Source organism: Lissotriton helveticus, chromosome 6 (genome assembly GCF_964261635.1).
Source record: "Lissotriton helveticus chromosome 6, aLisHel1.1, whole genome shotgun sequence".
In the NCBI taxonomy this organism is placed as follows: Eukaryota; Metazoa; Chordata; class Amphibia; order Caudata; family Salamandridae; genus Lissotriton; species Lissotriton helveticus.
This window is the reverse complement of record NC_136067.1, coordinates 1,643,438,081-1,643,456,794: the sequence shown is the minus strand read 5'-3', so window position 1 is coordinate 1,643,456,794 and position 18,714 is coordinate 1,643,438,081. Positions and strand designations below refer to the sequence as shown.

At 45.4% G+C, this 18,714-nt stretch overlaps 1 protein-coding gene across 3 annotated transcripts in view; it reads left to right on the top strand.

Annotated features, from left to right (window-relative positions):
- MTIF2 (mitochondrial translational initiation factor 2) overlaps positions 1-18,714 on the top strand; it is a 348,454-nt gene that overhangs the window by 128,999 nt on the left and 200,741 nt on the right. For all 3 annotated transcript variants that reach the window (XM_078649490.1, XM_078649492.1, XM_078649491.1), the window contains exon 6: positions 4,105-4,281. In XM_078649490.1, coding sequence (XP_078505616.1) covers positions 4,105-4,281 — 177 coding nt within the window. The remainder of the gene's footprint in view (positions 1-4,104; positions 4,282-18,714) is intronic.

Here is an 18,714-nt window from a genome sequence, read left to right as displayed (position 1 = left end):
TCTGGATTCGTTTATAGGCTTGTTGGACCTGCCTTACTACCACCTTGTCTTAATTTGTAACCTCCCATGAGGACTGCCCTTTTACTTCATTTGTTACACAGTACGTCTTTCTTGGTCTGTAAGCACTATTTTCTTTAATTAGTTTCTCCTACTGCAGGCACAGCATACTTTACTGCAACATTCAGCGCGCCATGTGTGCTTTCACTTTTCGAGCAGCCTGGGACAATAGTGGCCGCTTCTTTGAATAAGTCTCGCATTTACTAGAGTTTGAGGTTTCATTGTAAATGAAAATGCCTTTTATTTATTTGTTAATTAGCAAAACAGATAAAAGGCATTGTCATTTACAATGTCAATAGCTTAAACTCTCGCAAATGCAAGACCTATTGCTTTGCAAATGCATATTATATTGGGGGTTGGGTTTGTGCGAATTAATTGTCTCCACTGCATAGGCATTATAATGTCTGAAACTGTTTTGAGAATAAGGTTAATTGTTTAAGTAATAAGAAGATTTTATGTGTCTAACATTATGCTCTGACTTATAGCAATCCATAAGTAAAGGTCGGGAAAGACTTTTTATGTTAACCATATTGATGTCTCTTTTTTGCTGCCATTATTGGGGCTCCCTTGATTGCTGGAGAAACAGTAGTGCCAAAAGTTGGCAGAGTGGGATAACATAGTAGATGTGCCCTAGGTAGCTAAGGGGTACTTTTTCAAAAACCTCTTCTGACACAATCCTTCATTTTGGACTCTTTGAGTTTGTGGAATTCACATAGATGCTCTGGCAGTATAAGACCCATAGAACAGTCTTACCACACAATAATTAGATTCCCACAGAGCAGTCATACTAGATAAACATATTGGAACTCTGAGCTGTCCCCTTAGCTCTTAAACTGCTTTTACTATTCGTCAGATCAGACTCTATTTTGATTTTGACTAACAACACAACAACAATTTATTATTTAAACAACAAGAGTGAGGGGGCTTATCGACAAAACCTCTGGTGATGTAGAGTTGACAATTCATTGACCACGTAACACTGAGATAGACAATGTAAGCAGGCTTCTACAAGAAGAGCACAATTGTATTTAACCAGTGAGGGGCTTTCAGAGGCCTTGATACATTGGGAAAACAAGATATGGACATATTTATCACAACAATAAGCACAGACTGCTGACCCCCCCTCCCCCCGATTCCTACTAAGTCGAAGTTAAATGCTCTACAAATAAATGGCCAGAAAAACTGCTGCATTATTTTACCCAAACTTTACTAAATCTAAAAGAAATTTTAAAACTGAAACAACACCAAACCAGTGCGATTCTAGTACTCCAGACTGCCCACCCCCATCACGGCACCTCCGCTAAGGCAGAGGAGCATTGAACCCCCCCCCTCCAAAAACGTCAGGAAAGGAAAAATAAAACGGCACTCGTTTGATTTTTCGTTTCCTGTCGAGTTTGTGGGTGGGGCCTGGTAGTGATAGGCACTGATGGGAGTGGTAGTGCACTCCCATCACTGCTCATGAGGTTTGGCCGACCTTCCCAGCCCATCCAAACCATCATGCTCAGTGAAAGCTCTCTCCAGCCAGGCGCAACGCAGATGGCTTGGACAAAGCAGGCACAGACTCAGTCTGTCCTGGATCATGAATTGAGGGCACTCAGGCCAATCCTGAACCTGCTCTCACTCTGGTAGTCTGTGCTTTCCTGAATTGGTGAAGAAGAATTCGACGGGGAAAGCTGCAGGTAAGTTTGTTTGTTATTTGTTTTATTCCCCCTCCCCCCGTGACCCCTATTACCCCTTTCCCCTCCTGCTCGCTCCTCCAGCATACAGACTGCTCCTTGCCACTCCTTTTCCTATGCCTGGAACTTTGACGGAGGCTACCATTGAGGCATGATCTGTTATCCAGGATGTCAGGCCAGATGCTCGATCACTGCCTTCCATCGTTGCCTTAAATGCCTGGCTCCTGAGTAAATGCAACATCAGCACTTGACCCTCCCTGGAGATTATATGCACATCATATGAGTCAAAGTCCTGTTTCAAGAGAGCAAATTATTCCTTCAAGTGAAAGAGTTTCTCTATCTGCCACATCTGATTATCAGTTTCCTTCTACAAAAGTACATTTGGATTGGTTGCTGCATAGCGCATAAGCCCTTCTTGCGCATCTTTTTTACAGTTCCATTGATTAAGCGTCGCCTGAGCATCTCAGAGAGGTTTTCTCTCTACCTCCTCATTTATTACATTTAGTATCACAATATGGACCCTGCATATTCGAGGGCTGAGGTTGGGGAATGAGAGAGAAGAGAGACACAGCTATGTCTGCATCCTCCCAAATGTTGCAATTACCGCACAAAGCAAATATAGCGTGATGGAAGCTCAGTGTTGGAGCTTCTATGTTCCTGATTTCTGGACAAACCTTATTCCTATTACAACACAAATGGTTCTAGTGTCAACAGAAGCAGGATCAGTTAACTATTCTTAAAAATGTTCAGGAAGACCTTGCACACCCCTGAGTGTCATGCTTCATCATCGGTCATCCCGAGCTCGCCAAAGATTCCTCTTATGGCAGGCGGAACCTCAGTTGTGCTGAGGGTAGTTGCAGGGATAGAGGTAAAGGTTCTAGGCAAAGAAGGAAGTATAAAAATCCTGATCGCCTACCCAGATAAACTAGCCTCTTTAATAGTGGAGTGGTGTAGAGATGATTAAAACTTAGTGTCGGTGCAGTAGGAGAATCCTATTGCTCCTGCATTCAACATGTTAACATGCTTCAGCCCTCTCTGTGCCTTCTGAAGGACCGGGGATTTCGTCAGGACCTGAATCCCTGTATTTTCCTATATTAAGTTCCTGACTTCAAGCATACAGAACTAGCAATCACACATTCAATACCCTTATAATGTTTCAGCTAGCGAGCAAAGTATTCGCTTCTCAATTGGTGTTTGTGAGGTCCCTCACTTTGGGTACTTCTGACCTTATGGAGGAGTGAACGAATGGAGCATTGTAGTCACATAATTGTCAAAGGTCTCTGCCCGTGTCTCAAACCTATGTGATGTTTCTCCCTTAATAACCAATAAACTGCATAAGTTGAAACAGCTACTTGTAAGCTAGGACTCTTTATTGGCATGGCATCTTCAGAGCAATCCATCATGAGATGGGTAGTGTGTTGTATAATTCCATGTTTTCCCAGCTTTTCCAGGTGAGACCAGCAACTGTTGCTCTCATGAAAAATGTGGCCATTTAAGAAATTTGTAATTTTGCAACTTGGAGGGTTTTAGACACTTTTGTCAAATGTTGCTGTATTGAGACTGACGCCAGGGTTGAATCTTTGGTGGCATTTTTAATTGAAGGCCTTGTTTAGTTAAAACACCTCTGTCATATTTACTGTTTGTTTATTTGGTCCCTCCCACTTTCTTCAGGCTTGATATTCTGTTTGAGCAGCAAACATAATCTCATAATGGGGAAGGAAAAGTTACTTTCTTGTAAATCTTAATTATACCTATTTTCCGTCATTTCATAAACTCCCCCAACCCCCCCTCATGTAACACAAGGTACACAGAAAATTTAATGGAACGAAGGTTCTTGTCTAGTTGCTCAGTAAAATAAACTAGTTGATCCTGCAAAGCGTGATGGGACTATACAGCTTCTAGTAGTGCTTTTAGGAACTTGGTTAGGTTTCTTCTTATTGTTAAGTCCAAAAGCAGCGCTGCCATTTCTACTTGTTTGCTGGTAAGTGAAGGTACAAAAAATAAGGGCGGTCTGGGCCAAATGTAGTTTATAGCTTATAAATTACAATTGGAGCCTGATAAAATGCGACTTCTAATATCCACTTTTTTAGGCATACTTTTTAAGGAAAAATGCTGTGAAAAATAAAGATGTTGCAAGTTTAATAGCGATTTGGGATCCCATGCATGGACAGAGGCATTCTGCTGTTTATGAATTCAAAGGAAATGCCTATTATGGAGAACTAGGATTACAAGTAAGTAACTTTTGTTAAGTAGGACCTTAATAATTCTTCTTGCTGTTGGAAGTGAGACAGCAAATGTGTATTAAGATGACATGTATGCAGTCAGTCAGCGTGCAATGAATATCCTAGTGCTTACTTCTTTTTCTTTTCAGTTCATTTACCATCCGGGGAAAAACTCACATTTTTAGACACACCGGGGCATGCTGCCTTTTCAGCAATACGTGCTAGAGGAGCACACGTTACTGACATTGTCATATTGGTCGTGGCTGCAGATGATGGGGTTATGAAGCAAACAGTGGAATCTATTCGACATGCCAAAGATGCAAAAGGTAGTAAGATTTGGTTTGTTTAATTGGTGTCATTAAATAGCAGTTACATTGGTTGTCTCACTAATGTTTGTTCTCTGTTCCTTAAACGAATTGTAGGTACTTAATGATTGAACAAAATTCACATTACTGAATTTACAGATATAATTTTTTCAGAGATAAACACCTTTGTTCACATTCTTGCACGTATACACATATGCACAGAATGCAGCCTCTTACAGTCAAATCAGTCAACATAAGCATCTTTAAATGGAGGGAATGTTCCCCCGGCACAGGGTTCAACTCTCTGAAGTCCCATCCACAACCAGTCCTTTCCCTATCCTGTCAACACTCTCCTAAAGGAGAATGGAAAGGCCAGAAGAGAATTATTTGATGCTGTCCAGCTCCAAAGAAAGGGACCAAGACCATGGCATCCCTGACAGAAAACATTTTTGCAGACATATAGCTGAAAAGGGCCTTTCCCATTATTTGTATCACTCTTGGATTCCTGCTCAGGAAGTTTGATTGTGGTGCAGTGTCTTCCATGAATAGAATAGAATGAAAAACGAGATGCCAGCGAGGATGTGGTTTTTCTTGTGCTAGAAATGTGCATGAGCTGCTGCTACCTAGGCCTTCTGTCTGGCCCTCTTTTCACCCCACCAGTTAATGACACATTTTGCTCTTTCAAAATGAGATCTCACGTGTGAGTGGCCATAAAGGAGGGGGTGAAAAAAGATGTATTGTGTAGAGCACTTTAGACACGCAATTTGTCATTAAAATTTGACAATTAATGTTTAGACAGGGGTGCCTGACACCAAGTGTAAATCTACCAATCCTGACATTTCTGAAAACTGCTGGCCAATGGGTATACAGAGAGATTTCTCTTGCCTAAATTGTTCAAACTGTCCTTACCAATAACTAAATTCTGTTAGACCGCCAAGGTCACTGTTAGTGGCTGAAGTCCTACTTTTCTGCTTTCCACACTACTGACGGATAAGCACTCTGCACGGCAGAGGAACAGGCTCAAACCTGAATAGGTCAGCTGCTTTTTTGAGGCAGTTGACTTGTGGAGTCTGCTGTAATTTCCTCTTGGGCGACCCTACCAACTCACAACATTAATAGGAAGTAGAGGCTTGGGGAATCAGTGCATATAACTTGCATATACTACACCCACTTCCCTTACTCTGAATGCTGTTCAAATGTTAAAGTACTGCTAAATGTGAGAGCTCTCAATGTGTGTAACACACTTTTCCTAGCATGTGTTGCTGTCAATACACATGCTCTGCATAGTCCTGCCAAAAAACAGCGGGAGAGGGGACGTGAAACCGAGCATACACCCTCCCAAACTGATTACTTAATACCAAAGGAGTACTCTAGTTCGATACTTGAAGGCTAGAAAGATCTATCTATTCAGATACATGAGAAATGCCCTTTTCTTAGGATGAAATACCTCACCCACCAAGGGTGTCATGCTTAATTATATGACTTCTCCTCAGATTGGTCTGATTTGTGTACCAATATGGGCTACATCCCTTTCAATGGGAGGGTGGTTCATTCCCTGTATGTTACCATGTGGTGAAGATATTTTAATCTCAAACACAGACGGGAAAGAAAAAAAGAAACCAAAACTACCTACTGGTAGACTAAGTTTTATTCCTGTCTCCATTGTGTGATAAAAATAAAACTGGAATATCATTTAACCCTGTGAGCAAGTCAGTATGTTTCTGCCCATCAAAATTGCCTACAAAGAGGTCAAGGGACATTCATCATGACCAATAATCCCCTTTCTGGAAAAGTATATTAGTATTTGTGATTATAGGCTCAAAGTAATATTTTTCCTGACCAGACATAAAGCCAGGGTGGGTAAGGTCTGCATTGTCCCCAGGAATCCTTAAGAGGACAGAATGATATAAAGACACAATGGTTCCATTATCACATTTATGGAGTTACCTGGGGATTAATGTGGTGACTTCCCATTTTGTCTCACTGCGCACTCAATCACCCATGAATTCCAGTATCACCCCACATGTGAAAAAGCAGTTTATCCAATAAAGGCATGCCCATACCCTAATTACAGGTGATGATGCCTCTCTACACGAGGGTCAGAAATAACTATGTCCAATAAGGTGAAACCAAGCTCAAAATGTATTAAAATTGTACTGATGGCTTATGCAGTTCATGAGGTAGCGTATTCCTACGTTGATACTTCATGGAGCTAGTGAATGGAAAAACTATAGTTTCTAACTTAAACGGTCTATTGATTAAACAGCCTGTCCCTTAAAAGGACTAATGTGAAAATTGTTCTTGTGGATCTCCATACTAAGAAATAATATCCTCTTTTGTATCACACTCCATTCCCTTTGTACATGCTACAGTTGGTGTATCTCAGAAGGGGTTATGCCTCATATATCTTGTGACCATCCTCCGTTTTTAATTATGGAGCGTTCACTACATCTGTTTTGCATGCTGATGCAATTATAGGGAAACAAATTTAATCAATACACAGTGTCATAGGTTACTCTTGTCTTGTGACCATTTTCCATTGATAATGATGAATAGTCCATTATAACAGTATCTCGTACTAGAACAAAACTGTAAAAACCTTTCATTCAATGTATTAGAGGCAAAGTTATATATCATACAATTGGAGCCAGTCGTCTGAATTTAAACACCAATGAAATATGTTGTCCTAGACTACCATTACTACCAACTCATTAAGGAGCTTACCTGTATTTTGAAAAGTTAAAGGTGGGCCGATCTCTTTTAGTGAGGCATGCCACCCTCCGAATGAACAGGATAGCACATGTAGAACTCTGGTATAAACTTGAGTAGAAAAAATTATGAAATGAATGGGAGGTTGCTAGCTACAGTGCCTAAAGTCCGAGTCCTATTGTTCTCTGGAGACTGGGCAGAGATCCTGTTTATACGCAGACACTTCTCATCAAGGGTAGCCTAGTTGCGAGCTCGACCGAAATAGTAATACACAGACCAATAAAAATTTCACCCACAAAAAGATTATCCTACTACATTGTGCTATTCATGTATTTTGATGGAACCCTGAAAATTGTAATACATGGGACCATACATCCCTATTCTTTCTTATAAAAGGGAACCTAAATTGACAAGAAATGCACTATAATAACATATACTGTAAAAGTATGAAGGCCTGAAGAGCAGGTATATCCCTTGTTGGAGACATAATATTAAGAGAGCAATGGTGGGACATATCCACAGTGGACGTGCTCTAAAAGCAAGAGTGGAAAGCATCACTTCACTATCATTGCCCTCAACTGACTGAATCCTGGGAAGACAAGTTTCTGAGGGTTGGCGGAATTTCATACTTTGTATTGTGATTAAGATGAACCTTCGGACTCATAAATTAATTCTTGAATGAAGTCTGTTAGTTGGATGAATCTGAAATGTGTCACAATCCAAATGTGTTATTTTTCACTAGTGATCTAAGCGAGCTACAGTGGGGCTAATGTCCTAATGTCGTAACACTCTTGGAACGAGTGATGAGGTTGTAATCTGTAGATTGTGTCACGGGATGTGCAGATTGCAATTGTTGCAGAAACTCATGTCTTCTCCAGGGTGGTAGTAAGTTCCACAGTTGTGTTTACACACCTGCTGTAAATTGTCTGGGTCTGGTGTGTACTAATACAGCCTTTAATTTCTTCTCTCTCGTAAAAGAAAAAAAGGTCTTTCCAAGGTGGGTTATCAAGTATTCAACATAATCATTGATGATCTTCTTGAGTTTCTTAGGCAGAGCTGAATAAGTACTCTGAATGGGGTGTTAATTTGAATTTCAAATAGAGGATCTGTATTAATATTTCTCACCTTTTGGACTATTCTAAGGATGCATTCTCTCCTCCACTTGATTAGCTAGTTTATATATATGCTTGTCATAAGAGGACAGTTTGGAACAAATCCTTCTCAAATGTAAAAACTGCCTCGCTGGGAGATTTTCTTTTAGAGCTCTGGGAAGAAAACTGTCAAAATGTAGTAATGTATTTTGTCTGTTTATTTCTTATGTAATTCTGTAATCAGACCTCAAATTCTGGGAGTTATAACTAAATCCAGAAAAGGTAAATTAGTCTTACTCAATGTGCTGATGAACGTAAGATGTGTTTTGCATGTATTGGTTTATAGGATCAAATTAGTTAATTAGTTATGCTTTCTTGAGTTCTCCTCTCTCTCTGTCGGTCTCTCTCCCCCGCAATATGAACTAAAATGTATTCTATATATCTCTTCCACAATTTAATGTTCTGACCAAATGGGTTGATGGTATTTCATGAGTTACCAATACATACAAAGTTCTCCATACTTGGGGAAGATGTAGTGCCTTTGACGTGAAGATATAGTTATTTATCCAACATAAAGTTCTCTTTCATCCATCATCCTAAAGTGACATCTTATTTGTAAAGGTGGCAGGGGTCATAGAAGTAAGAGTTCCTTATCATTAAAGTTCCTCCACTTTTTCAAGTGTCTTTTCTTAAGGGATGCTGGCAAATAGGACTTCCACCTCTAGTCCCACCATGAAATCAAACATGTCTTGTAGTAAATAAAGCACATCTTTGTTATCTTTTAAAAGAGAAGATATGGGGGCGTGGCTAGCTACCGGCCAAGATGGCAGCAGCATAGCGGAGCTCTGTAGCTGAAGAGCCGTCTCCAGTGTAATCCGTCCACTAATCCGTCTCATTGCAGTGGCAGTACTGCACCATCAGAATCTCCTACACCTCCGGTGCACAGGGAACTGCTTAGTTTTCCTTGGATGCTTGATTCCGATCTGGGAAAGACATGGCTTGGTAGTTCGGACTGGACTGTTCCCATGAGGCACAGGGTCAGAGCTGATTTGCATATAGCCAGTGTCTAACCCAGGGTGGTGTGGAGTGCAAAAAAACGATGGATTTAGGCCCAGATCCTTGTACTGGGGTGAATGTATGACATTGTTCTACATTCTGTCCATCAACTGTGTTTTTTGCAATTTCACCCCGAGTGGGCTGGGGATGCTCAGACGTGAGTCCCAGGCTCTCCACACCACTGGAGTCAAGCTATCCAGGCTGATGAAGGCTGATAGCCAGAAACCGGTCCTTGGATGCTTGATTCCGGTCTGGGAAAGACATGGCTTGGTAGTTCGGACTGGACTGTTCCCATGAGGCACAGGGTCAGAGCTGATTTGCATATAGCCAGTGTCTAACCCAGGGTGGTGTGGAGTGCAAAAAAACGATGGATTTAGGCCCAGATCCTTGTACTGGGGTTAATGTATGACATTGTTCTACATTCTGTCCATCAACTGTGTTTTTTGCAATTTCACCCCGAGTGGGCTGGGGATGCTCAGACGTGAGTCCCAGGCTCTCCACACCACTGGAGTCAAGCTATCCAGGCTGATGAAGGCTGATAGCCAGAAACCGGTCCTTGGATGCTTGATTCCGGTCTGGGAAAGACATGGCTTGGTAGTTCGGACTGGACTGTTCCCATGAGGCACAGGGTCAGAGCTGATTTGCATATAGCCAGTGTCTAACCCAGGGTGGTGTGGAGTGAAAAAAAACGATGGATTTAGGCCCAGATCCTTGTACTGGGGTGAATGTATGACATTGTTCTACATTCTGTCTATCAACTGTGTTTTTTGTAGTTTCCCTGGGCGGCTGACACCCGTGGAGCGGCACCGTGAGCAATATTGAGGCCTGGTTTAGCGCCGAGAGCCGGGGACTCCAGCAGAACTCTGCGCCAGCGGGACCCGGGACCAGAGGCCGGCGCCGACCGCGTGAAGATACATCCGACGGCGCAGCTACTCAAACCGCTGACGGAGCGGGACTGACGCGGCCTTCCCTCGCCACCGCCGAACAGGTCCACCGGCTACGGCGGTGCCTTAACAGCGTTGGGATCGAGATTGAAAGGACAGCGCCAGACCAGCACGGGCGCGAGGTAAGGGGGCGGACGGGACTCTGCGGTGAGCGCCATTACAGGGGCAGGAGAAAAGAGAGACACGTTGCGGCCCTCCAAAACCTAAAGGAGGGGCACACCCCGAGGCTCCTTGGCACTACCCTCAAGATTATTGGACACTAACTACCATATAACTAACTGGAAGCCGGACATAAATAAATAAATAAATAAAGGAAGGTGCACTTCGCCGCCTATAACGCTGCAGAGACTTTGGCGAGGCCGCCATTACAGACAAGGAGGGCGGCACAGAGGTGCACGATCAGCAACTCCCCGTTCGCACCCCCAATTCAACGCCACTTCAACTGGTGGGCCATCAATATACCCACTACACGACCTACTTCCTTCACAACTGCCTATATCCTGTAACAACCGCCATGGCTGGCAGAGGGACCAGAGGCCAGCAGACCTCAAGGTTGGACAAGTTCGCCTACCAAAAAGAACCGCCAGACAACACCACAACGAAAGGAGACCCACAGTGCTCGCCGCCCCAAAACGGGGGAACACAAAATGACACAGACCAGGTCACCCTACTGGACGTAATGTCCACGCTGAAGGCGATGCAATCATCGATGGGCACAATATCGACGGACGTCTCCCTAATAAGGGCGGACCTCGCAAAGATGTCAGACCGACTAGTGGAGGTAGAAAAGACGACCACCGGACTGGTAAAGGACACATCAGACCTCCACCGAAGAGTCTTACAGTTGGAAGACGACAACGCCACACTGAAATCTAAACTGGACGACCAGGAAGGCCGCTCAAGACGCAACAACATACGCCTGGTCGGTGTGCCGTAGACAGAAGGTGGCCATGCCCTGGACCTCTATGTTGAGGATTTAATAAAAAATCAGCTTCAACCCAAGGGTCTGTCGAACTTTTTCTCCATTGAGCGCGCCCACAGAGTACCCGGAGGGAAAGCAAAAGCCAGGGGCACCACCCCGCCCCATCCTCATGAGAGTATTCAACTTCAGGGACCGGGATGCCATTTTACAAACGGCCCGCGCACGCCCGCCGATACGAATCGACAACGCAGAAATTAACTTCTACCCTGACTACACGGCAGCGGTTGCTCAACAACGACTGGGCTTCACGGACGTAAAAAAGGAACTGAGAGTACGTGAACTCAAATATTCTATGCTTTTCCCAGCAAAACTGCGCGTTGAATCAGAAGGGAAGACATGGTTCTTCGAGTCGCCGCGAGACACCCGTGAATGGCTGGAGGGATGGAGACCTGCCAAAGGACCCAGGAATCGTGGCCCACAACGTGGCGGCGGCAACGGAAGCCCGCGGTTCACCGAGGAGACGGAATAACCGAGAAGCGAACGCGACAGTACCGGAGGACTCTTCCAGACGCTAACCGAGCAGCACTACATTTCTAACTGGAATATCTGAGATCACCCCGGTAAAGAGGACAGAAACGCTAAAATGGCGACCAGAGGAGAAATTGCCCACCCTCGGCAGAAAGGGGCCAGCCGTGGTAAGACTCTGATTATGGGACTACGAGACCGTGCAGGTAAGACATTCTGATCTGGACTGGCACTGCATGGTGTGGTCGGAGAAGAGACTCGGCAGCGGACGCAGAAGTCTCACCCCCACGAACTAGAACTATAACTATAAGTTGGGACTTTAAGCACTCTGCTCAGTTGGGGAGGTGGAGGGTTCTTTTTCCTCCGGGCAGGGAGGCAGGGAGGGGGGGAAGGGATTTCAACATTTTAAGTTTGACTTGTTCATGTTCCTTGTTACTGGCTTTGATAACTCAAGCATGCATACATGCAGCACGGGCTCACACTCGTCTCTGGGCACTCGGACACATCACCTGGAACATGGCACGCTCTAGGGTGGGGCCGACCGCTACGACTTCACGCAACATCCACCGCATAGACCTACCCCCTAGCGACCCCCAGCACTTATCCGAGAAGGTTCGGTCGACGATCACGACTTGTACGCGGCAGTCAGCGCTGCGCTCCCAACACTACGACACACACCATGACGGACAATGCTACTTCGGGACCTGATCCCCCAGGAAGCGAGCTGCTCTCCCCACCATTGACGATCATTTCCTGGAACGTGAATGGATTGGGCCATAAAATTAAAAGGGGCCTGGTATTACAATACTTGAAACGTAAGGCACCAACGTTGGCCCTATTACAAGAAACACATTTGACAGGCACTGCGACTAAGGCACTAAACAGGTGGGGCTTCAAAATGATCGCACATTCGGACTTCTCCTCGGGCTCACGCGGAGTAGGCATACTGATCAACAAAAGCGCCCCGCTGATAGTCAGGAACACACGGACAGACGACCAGGGGCGATTTGTTGCAGTTACGTGCCAATGGGAGGGACGGACCTATAATGTAATATCGGTATATATTCCCCCAACACTCCACCAAGCGGCCTTCCAGGACCTAGGGAAATTCCTGCTCGAGCTCCCAGAGGGGACATGATTGTGGGAGGGGACTTAAACGCAGTACTCAACACGGCGATAGATCGCCAACCTCCACGACCCTCAGCGAGACCCAACCACCTATTTAGAGACTTTCAGGACGCAATGGGGCTGGTGGACATATGGAGACTGCAACACCCACATGACCGTCACTACACATTCGGGTCGGGAGCACACAATAGCCTCTCCCGCATAGACTACATATTCACATTAGCAGTACCTCCTGAACGAGTCACGGCAATAGACCACCTACCGAGGGGCATATCGGACCATTCACCGGTATCGCTCACCTACACCACACACCCCACGAGGCGACAAAGAATATACCCCATCTACCCGGGCTACCTCAAAAACCACAAAATCGCGAAAGCGTTAGACACTGCGACCAAACACTACTTTGACGAAAACCTTGCGTCAGTAGACTCTCCTTCGATCCTATGGGAGGCGTTCAAAACAGTCATTAGGGGGCAGGCCATCTCCGCCATAACTAGCCATAAAAAGGACCAGAGGCAAACAATAGAAACACTAGAATCAACAGTTATGGCAGCAGAAATAGCCCATGCAACCAACCCCACGGATGATACGGCACACACGCTCACTATGGCGTCGAGCGAATACAAAACCTATGCAGAGGGAATGGCCAAAAACAGACACACAGATACACTACATAGGATCTATGAACTGGGCGACAAGACAGGAAAAATGTTAGCGTGGCTTGAAAGAAAAGAAAGAACGGACAGATGGATTGCACGGCTAACCCTACCCGATGGCACGCACACCTCGTCCCCCCAACAAATAGTGGAAGAACTGGCCTCCTACTATGAACACATATACACTCCACGGGGTAACATGACAGAGGAAGAATGCGTGGCTTTCCTGCATGACATACCACTCACCACCCTCACACAAGAGGATGCACAAGAGCTCGAACGGGAACTTCACGCCGAAGAATTGGGGAAGGCACTGGCAGCGATACACACAGGCAAGGCAATGGGACCGAACGGTCTACCGGTGGAATTATATAAAGCACTGGCCCAACAGCTCATCCCTCACATGCTTTCCATGTACACTGACTGCCTAGCGCAAGGTACACTAACGGCAGATCAACGGTCGGCCACCATTGTAGCAATACATAAACCCAATAAACCCCTCGACCAGACGTCCTCCTATCGTCCGATCTCGCTAATAAATGCGGACGCGAAAATATTGGCAAAACTGCTAGCGATACGTTTACAACCCCACCTCACCACCCTGATCCACCCGGACCAATCGGGCTTCATGCCCGGGCGAAGCACTTCGCTTAATTTGAGACGATTGAACGGGGTACTCCACCGCATCCCAACCCTTCGCGAGGAGGCGGCAGTCCTCTCCCTGGACGCCACCATGGCGTTCGACCTTATTGAGTGGCCATTTCTTTTTGCAGTACTTAAGAAGATGGGCTTCGGACCCAAATTCTGTAGTTGGATAAAACTACTGTATACGGCCCCTCTAGCACAGGTGGTGGCCAATGGCCATACCTCCCGAACGATCGCCTTGGGACGTGGCACGCGACAGGGGTGCCCCTTGTCCCCTCTCTTGTTTGCCCTAGTTTTGGAGCCGTTGGCGGTATTAATTAGAACAGACCGGGTGATCCGTGGGATCACATGGGAAACGGGTTTAGAAGACCGCATATCCTTATATGCCGACGACGTATTGATCTACCTTATGTCCCCGACATCATCCATAGCTACCTTATTAAACATACTCAAGACCTATGGGGAAGCCTCCGGATACACAATAAATTGGACTAAATCACTCATGTATATATTGCACGGCCCCACGCCCGCGCTCCCCCCCCCACCTGCCCACTACAAACAGTAACCAGGGGATTCAAATATCTAGGCATTTATGTCACCCCACAAGCCACTGTCTTTACAGAAGAGAACCTGCAGAAACCCTTGCAGAGGCTCAGATCAGATGTGACACATAGGCGCTCCCTCCCACTAACGCTGTTGGGAAGAGCGGCGCTCTTTAAGATGCTCTCACCCCCAAGGTTCCTCTACGCACTACAAAACACCCCATTCCCGGTCCCTCTTGCCTACTTCAAAGCTATAGACGCAGAAATCTCTTCCCTGCTCTGGGACGGGAAACCGGCCCGTATAGCGAACTCCAAATTGATCCGTAGCTGGTATGACGGGGGGATAGCGCTACCGAGTGTCAAACTCTACTATTGGGCGGCACAGTTGACAGTAGTCAACCAATGGCTTCATGCCCCTCACAATGATCCTGCATACAGTTTAGATAGAACACTACTCCCCGCAGACCAACTGATGAAGGCCCTATACACCAATAAACGGCGTCACACACTTACTGGCCCTACGGCCCACACAGTCAAAATCTGGCATACAGCTCAGAGAGCCTTGAGTTGGGAGGGGGTGCTCCCATTGGCCACCCCGCTATGGGACACTCGTCGCCTGGGAACCCTGGCTAACACCAAGAGTTTCCGGCAATGGGACCTAATAGGCATCTCAAAAATAGGAGACCTGTGGAACAGAGGCGACATCATCACATTCAAAGCTCTGCAAGAAAAATATGGTATGGCTAACACAGAACGGTATTGTTACACGCAAATTAGACACGCCCTGAAGGGAGCCATCCCTATGGGAACGACCCTGGTTGAATCCTCTCCACTGGAGGATCGGCTCCTCACTGATCATCTAGAAACAAAGGCGATTTCGTTAACTTACCGCAAGCTACTAAACAACCTTCCAGATCCCACAGTGGTCCTCCGGAGCAAGTGGGAAGTGGAATTAGGGGACATAGAAGACGAAGACTGGCTTTATGCCCTTGCCTCAGCCAGAGACGCCTCCATACCGTCCCGACTCAAACTCATACAATTAAAAATTCTACACCGAGTCTATTATTCCCGCACCCTACTACATAAATTAGGACACGTCCCGGGGCCTGACTGCATGAGGGGTTGCGGCTACCCAGGAACATACTTCCATACTCTGTGGGACTGCCCCAGGATACAAACATACTGGACAGGAATAATATCAGAACTTTCGACTGCAAGTGGGGTGGAAATACAACTTGACCCACGATGCTGCCTATTAAATATATGGCCGCCCACGGACCTAAACCGGGGGCTACAGACCTGGGCGACACTAGGAATGACACTAGCGAAACGAAACATAGCTAAAAAATGGGGTTCTGGAACAGCTCCCACAAGATCGCAATGGGGGAACGACATGGACATGGCAATGGTGGCAGAAAAGTCAGTATTCATACACAGGGGGTGCCCAAGAAAATGGTCCACTATATGGGGCAAATGGAATACGTACCGAGGGGATATATGCGAACCACCACAGGAGAGGTCTGAACTGACAGCGAGCCCATAGGAAGGGGACATGGAGGCGACGCAGGGTAGCGAACACAGATACCCTCCCGAGGTCAATGACTGTACGCACTATAACCCAGCATAACTCGTTTCTGACAGGACAGCTAGATATTAAAGGCCTCCACACACACAACAGGAGAGCTCGGCCCAGGGAGTACAGTACCTGAGGACTGCCTCAGTACTCCGATATGAAGATGGTGTGCTGATTGTAACTGTTCAAGACTTGCCAAATGTAATAATGTGGTGATATAGCGCATACACCAAGCTATACTGTTCCTCGCATACACGTCGGGTGGGTTTGGCCCAACGGGTTATACACCCAGGGTTCACCTTGCTACTGTTGACACAGAATTTGATGTGCTGATTGTACAGGCTCATGGATTATTAATGTTGTATACTGGAGATCCCACAGCCCAATGCCTGCATGTACGAAAACGAATTCTACGTGTACTGTTACACTGAAAAAGCCAATAAAATTGTTTTAGAAAAAAAAAAAGAGAAGATATCTCCATAACAAGAGGACATGGGAACCAATCAAAGAAATACGATAGAGGTTCTAAAATATAACCTATCCTGGAGTAATAGGTAATCCCAGTGGTGGTATCCTTTGTTACCATACATTTAAGGAATGATTTTAGGAACTTAGAATGGCTAGGGAATTTTAGAAATAGGTAATTCTCTAGTTTCCATCCGAAAGAAGTCTGCTTCTCGTTGAGTGAGACAATGATTCTGTACTTCTTCCTCAGTTAAGTGTGTGATACTTGTTTTCAATCATTCTGTGGGATCCCATATGGAGTATCACAATTACTTCACCTTTATCTGCAGGTTTAATTGTTTTCGAGGGGTCATTTAAGAGTTTTATTTGGGAGTGCTTTAATGGCATATGATTCTTCTTTTGAAAGACTATGGAAGAACAAGTTCTAGCCCTTTCTCATTTTCTCCAGGTCCTAAACAATACCTGTTTGATCGCGTAAACTTGTGGTAGAGCCTATTGGGGTGGTCTTGCAAAAGTGGATGTGTGCTCTTGACATCTGTTCCTCTGTTTTTATCTGTGATTTCTGTATCCTTGAAGTAGAATTTAAATCAACTTTTTCTAGAAAAAAAAGTCAGTTTGTTCTGTCCTGGTTCTAAAATCGTAACCTTTGTCAGTGGGACTAAATGCCATTCCTTTAAGTACTTGGAGCTGTGTATCACTAGTTCTGATGCTGGCTGGTACCCGCCTGTTTCTCCTTTGATGAGCTGTGTGTCTTTGGTGGTGGTGGTTGGGGAGTCTAATGATGTTGTGAGGTGCCTTTGTTTCACAGGCTCTGTTTGCTCCTGCCTCTTACTGGAAAATGCATCTGTTTCTGTTGAAATGGACTTTGAGGGTAAAAACATGAATTGTGGTGGCCAGAATGGGGGAGGAGGTGCACCCACAATATGGTGGAGCATGTGGGGAGCCTTGTGGTGAACACAAGGAGATGATGGACAGATGGCTGACACTTTTCAGACACTCGCCCCCAGTCACAGATCTGGGTTGATTCCATAATCGTTCTTTAGCTCACTTCGTTACCCCAGTTCAGACACAGCTAAATGCAACTCAGTCTTGACCCTTATGGGAACAGTTCAGCCAGAACTGCCAAGCCATGTCCTCCCTGGACCGTAAACAAGCATCCTGGGACAGTTTTCGGGCTAACAGCCCTCGTCATCCAGGCTATCTTAAATCAAGTGGCAAAGTGAGCAAGGGACCCACGTCTGGGCATACCCTGCCAACTTAGGGCGAACAAAGCAAATGCAAGGCCTTGTGGTGGACATCTATGACTCACTCCCATCTGTTTCCTCTCCACTATTCCATTCATCAGAACTTGATGGCTATGTATAAGCAGTATTTCCTTGAGCAGAGACAAGTCCCCCTTCTCAAAGGGTCAAATGAGTCCCCTCCTTTTCATTCTACATATGGGAGATGGGAATAAAGCCTATAATCTACTAGTAGGTAGTTTTACTTTACTTGTTCCCTCTCTGTCTTTGAGATTAGGATACCTTCACCACATCACAATACATATACATAGAGTTGTTGTAGCTAACATTGGTATTCTCACTAGACCGTTGTGAGGAGGATCCATCCTTGGGTGGGTGAGAGCTTTTCTCCTTAGAAAAAGGTATTTCTTTTTTTCTGAAAAGGTTTGCCAATACTACCAGTTTTCACCCGACGTACTCTTTTGGTATTGAGTTTCTTAGAATATGCCCATTGTTGGAGTTTACTTGAATGTATACCAGTATTTTTAAAAAACTGTTTAATTGCACAATTTCAGTTGAGTCGGAGGAATTGTCTAACTGACAAATTACTTACTTTCAGTAACACCTTATCTGGTAAAGACTCTGTCTTGCTGCAGATTCCTTAGCTCACAATTATCCCCAGGCGTCAGACTGGATCTGGAAATGATCCGTCAACAGTACTCCTGCACGCTGGTAGGTGGTGTCATTCAGCTCCATGTGGCGTCGTCGGTGCCAAGAGTGACATGCACAGTACCTATATAGGTGGCACCCCATCAGTTTCTTTTCACGGCTTTCCACACCAGAAACTGTGAGCCACAAAGAACACTGACCACTGCTGTGTGGGACTAGGACCCTGAAAAGAGAATAATCCTGTATCTAGAAATCTGTTTGCAGAGCTGGGAGGATGGGTGAGTCGGTAAGGAACCTGCGGCTAGA